Source organism: Megalopta genalis, unplaced genomic scaffold (genome assembly GCF_051020955.1).
Source record: "Megalopta genalis isolate 19385.01 unplaced genomic scaffold, iyMegGena1_principal scaffold0973, whole genome shotgun sequence".
NCBI lineage: Eukaryota > Metazoa > Arthropoda > Insecta > Hymenoptera > Halictidae > Megalopta > Megalopta genalis.
This window is the reverse complement of record NW_027477042.1, coordinates 81,032-84,771: the sequence shown is the minus strand read 5'-3', so window position 1 is coordinate 84,771 and position 3,740 is coordinate 81,032. Positions and strand designations below refer to the sequence as shown.

The 3,740-nt window shown below is 44.1% G+C and overlaps 1 protein-coding gene across 1 annotated transcript; it reads right to left on the bottom strand.

Annotated features, from left to right (window-relative positions):
* Positions 1–337: 337 nt before the first annotated feature.
* LOC143263641 (uncharacterized) lies at positions 338–3,064 on the bottom strand. The gene has a single exon (XM_076528459.1). It carries the CDS (start codon positions 3,062–3,064, stop codon positions 338–340), a length of 2,727 nt encoding a protein of 908 aa, XP_076384574.1.
* Positions 3,065–3,740: the final 676 nt, after the last annotated feature.

Genomic DNA, 3,740 nt, shown 5'->3' with positions numbered 1-3,740 from the left:
TATGACGGTGCCGCATGTGCCCGGGAACGGCCCGGGCCAGACCCATACCGTCCGGGTACCCAAGCACATGGCCCCTGCAATAAATCCTGGCCACTTGGCCGGAACATACCGCCCACCTTGAACATGCATCGCATGTTCAACTATGTCTATATTTGATAACCCATATAAGTGTAAGCTTATGATATGATTACAATCTACGTATTCTGTGTGAATATTACAATATTTACAATGATCGAAATTTACACTATACATAGTTGCGCTACACCTCGTGTGACATTTCTAAGTGATCTAAAGGTATTATACACAATTTTGTCACGGGTCGTTTAATTGTTCCGGTTCACGTTCTGACTGTTGCGACACGAATCACTCCATCTGTACCAGGGTGTACCTGAACGATTCTTCCCATGCTCCACTGTAACGGGGGTAGATTGTCCTCCTTGATGATTACCAAGGAATACACGGCTAATTTCGACGTGGTGGAATGCTGCCATTTGTGTCGTTGCTGTAACTGTTGTATACATTCCCGCTGCCACATTTGCCAGAAATGCTGGACCATTTGCTGGATTAGCTGGTATCTGTTGAGTCGAGTGACCTTGATATCTCGTAGGTCATCAGATGGCAGTGTTGTAAGGGCAGTACCAATTAAAAAATGCCCAGGAGTCAAAGGGTTTAGGTCTGTGGGATCTGAGGATAATGGTGAAAGTGGACGTGAATTTAAACTGGATTCTATTTGCGTCAGTAACGTATATAGCTCTTCGAACGTGAGCCTCTGATCTCCTATAACGCGTGTGAGGTGGTATTTAGCAGATTTGACCGCTCCCTCCCACAATCCACCAAAGTGTGGAGAGTGCGCAGGAATTAATCGCCATTCGATGGATTCCTGTCTTAGTGCGTTTGCAATCTTTTCGTTGTGTTGTTTGTCCTTAATTAAGATATTTAGCTCAACTAGCTCGTTCCGCGCCCCAATGAAGTTTGTACCGTTATCGGATATGATACAATGACATCGCCCCCGTCGGGCAATTAAACGCCGGAAACAGTTTATGAAAGCGTCGGTACTCAAGTCGGTAGCTAATTCTAAATGTACGGCCTTCGTAACGAAACATACAAAAATGCATAGGTATGCCTTGACTGTTACCTTGCTTCTCGTTCTTTCCTTTGTAAAAAATGGGCCTGCGTAATCGACTCCACAGGTAAAAAAACGTCGCGCTGGGGTGACTCTCGACGCAGGTAATTGACTCATCTGATAGGTTTGACTCAATGGGTTTGTTTTAAAGCACCGTACACATTTCCGTATGTTTCGTTTTACATTATGTTTTGCTGAGACTAAACAATACCTTGTTTGTAATGACGTTAAAACAGCCTGACATCCCGCATGCATTAACCTGTGATGTTCGCATTTGATTATTAAATCCGTTAGCGGATGCTTTGGTGGCAATATGATCGGATGTTTTTGATCGTAGTCTATGGGTGCGTTGGATAGTCTTCCGCCCACCCTGAGTAGTCCGCCATTGTCCAGAAATACATTTAGGGACCGTAGCGCACTGGAATTTGGAAGTGCTTGTTGCGTTTGTACTAATCTGATCTCTGTCGAAAATGCCTCCCTTTGCGCAAGTAATTCCAAACGTGTTCTCGCTGCATTGATTTCTATTGTTGTCAATGAACCCGTTATTAGCGAACCTGATGCGTCACCTTCTAATTTTTTAACTCGATTTCTCATAAATTTGGCAAATCTGAGACAGTATGCTATGCTTCTGAGTAATCGCGTATAGGTTGAAAATATCCTGACAATGCTACTCTCTGCAGTCGATATAGTCAACATAACCGGTTTCCTTTCCTTCTCTTCCGGAACGTCGATAGGGTTATCTAACGCGCTAGGCCATATACTTGAGCTCTGACGTAACCAGGTGGGACCGTCCCACCAAATGGTTGTGTTCTGTAATGTACCTGGTTTTGTGCCTCGCGAAATTAAATCTGCCGGGTTGTCTTCAGAGGCTACATGTCTCCAACTATCACTTGACGTTAAACCTTGAATTTGCGATACTCTATTGGCTACGAAGGTTTTCCATTTGTTTGGGGAGCTTCGAAGCCAGGCGAGGGTGATCGTCGAATCTGTCCACAGGTATTCCTTAAACCTTACTGTGTCTAATGCTATTCTAACTTTGCTTACTACATTTGCTAGTAATAATGCACCGCATAATTCTAATCTCGGTAATGAAATGGTTTTGAGCGGTGCGACTCTGGACTTTGCACACAATAAGCGCGTTACCCAACTACCTGACAGATCCCTAGAGCGCAGGTAAACACAAGCCCCGTACGCCTTCTCGGACGCGTCTGAAAACCCGTGCAGTTCTATATCATCTAAACACTCTGAAATTGCACATCGCGAGATGTTCATTGCTCCTACCTTGCTAATATCTTGGCGGTATTGGAGCCATTGACTATGCAGGTTCTGCGGTATTGATTGATCCCAACCTATCTGAGTCTGCCATAGTTGTTGTAGGATCAATTTTGCGACTATTACAATGGGGGATATTAGACCTAACGGGTCAAAAATTTGAGCTATTTCAGAAAGAATAGTACGTTTTGTGACACGCTGGTTCTGTGGGGATTCTACTCTAAACATTAAGTGGTCGGTCGTCGGTGACCACAAGAGGCCTAACGTTTTTGGGTCTTTATCTACGGCGATTTCGCGATTTCTCTCTGTACTGTCTGTTGCTGTAACTGTCGGGCAATTGCTTGCCCATTTACGAAGGTCCATACCTGCTTGTGATAGAATTTGCGTCAGCTCCCTTTTCAGCGTTTCTATTTCCTGTTCTGTTTGAGCCCCAGTTAATAAATCGTCTACGTAAAAATCATTGATTATAACCTTACTGCTCGTCGGAAATGTGTGAGCACAGGTCAGTCCAATTTCGTGCAGAGTACGAGTCGCTAGGAAAGGAGCGGATGCTGTATCATAAGTTACTGTGTTTAACTCGTACTCTTGGACTGGGAGATGGGGCTGTGCTCGCCACAAAAGTCTTTGATACTTCCTATCTGCTGGATGAACTAAAATTTGTCGATACATTTTAGCAATATCGGCCGACAGGACGTACCGATTATATCGAAAACGAATTAAAATGGAAATTAAATCGCTTTGAACTGTAGGGCCCACTAATTGGATGTCGTTCAATGCAAGGTCTGATGAGGATTTTGCTGATCCATCGAACACAACACTAAGCTTCGTTGTCGTGCTGCCTTCCTTGAATACAGCGTGGTGTGGAAGTTAGTAGGCGGATTGCTCGTGTGTACCTTCTAAAATGCGCGACATATGCCCTAACGTCTCATATTCTGACATGAATTCTGTATACTGCTGACTTTTTTCTGGATATCTTGCTAACCACCTTTCTAACGATTATAACCGCCGTTCAGCTTGCGCTCGCGAAGTACCTAATTCATTTGCGTTGGATTTAAACGGTATTCTAACGATATATCTACCGTCCGTGTCTCGTCTTATGGTTTCCCTAAAATGTGCCTCGCATTCATCGATTAACCTAGTATCGCTTGGGGTTAGTTCCTCTATGTCCCAAAACCTCTCTAATTGAGATTGTAGGTCATTGAGTGTGGCTAAACAACACTTATTGTCTTGTGATAATTTCTTGTCTGCCCAGGTAGGAGTGCCTCCCAAAACCCAACCGAGTTGGGTCTTTTGCAAGAGCAGGTTGGAAGTTGATTTATGTTGACCGACACATAGCAATGTCCAA

Bases quoted from the DNA above. Each gene is read 5' to 3' on its own strand.
- LOC143263641 (XM_076528459.1), bottom strand. From the start codon at position 3,064: ATGTATCGACAAATTTTAGTTCATCCAGCAGATAGGAAGTATCAAAGA.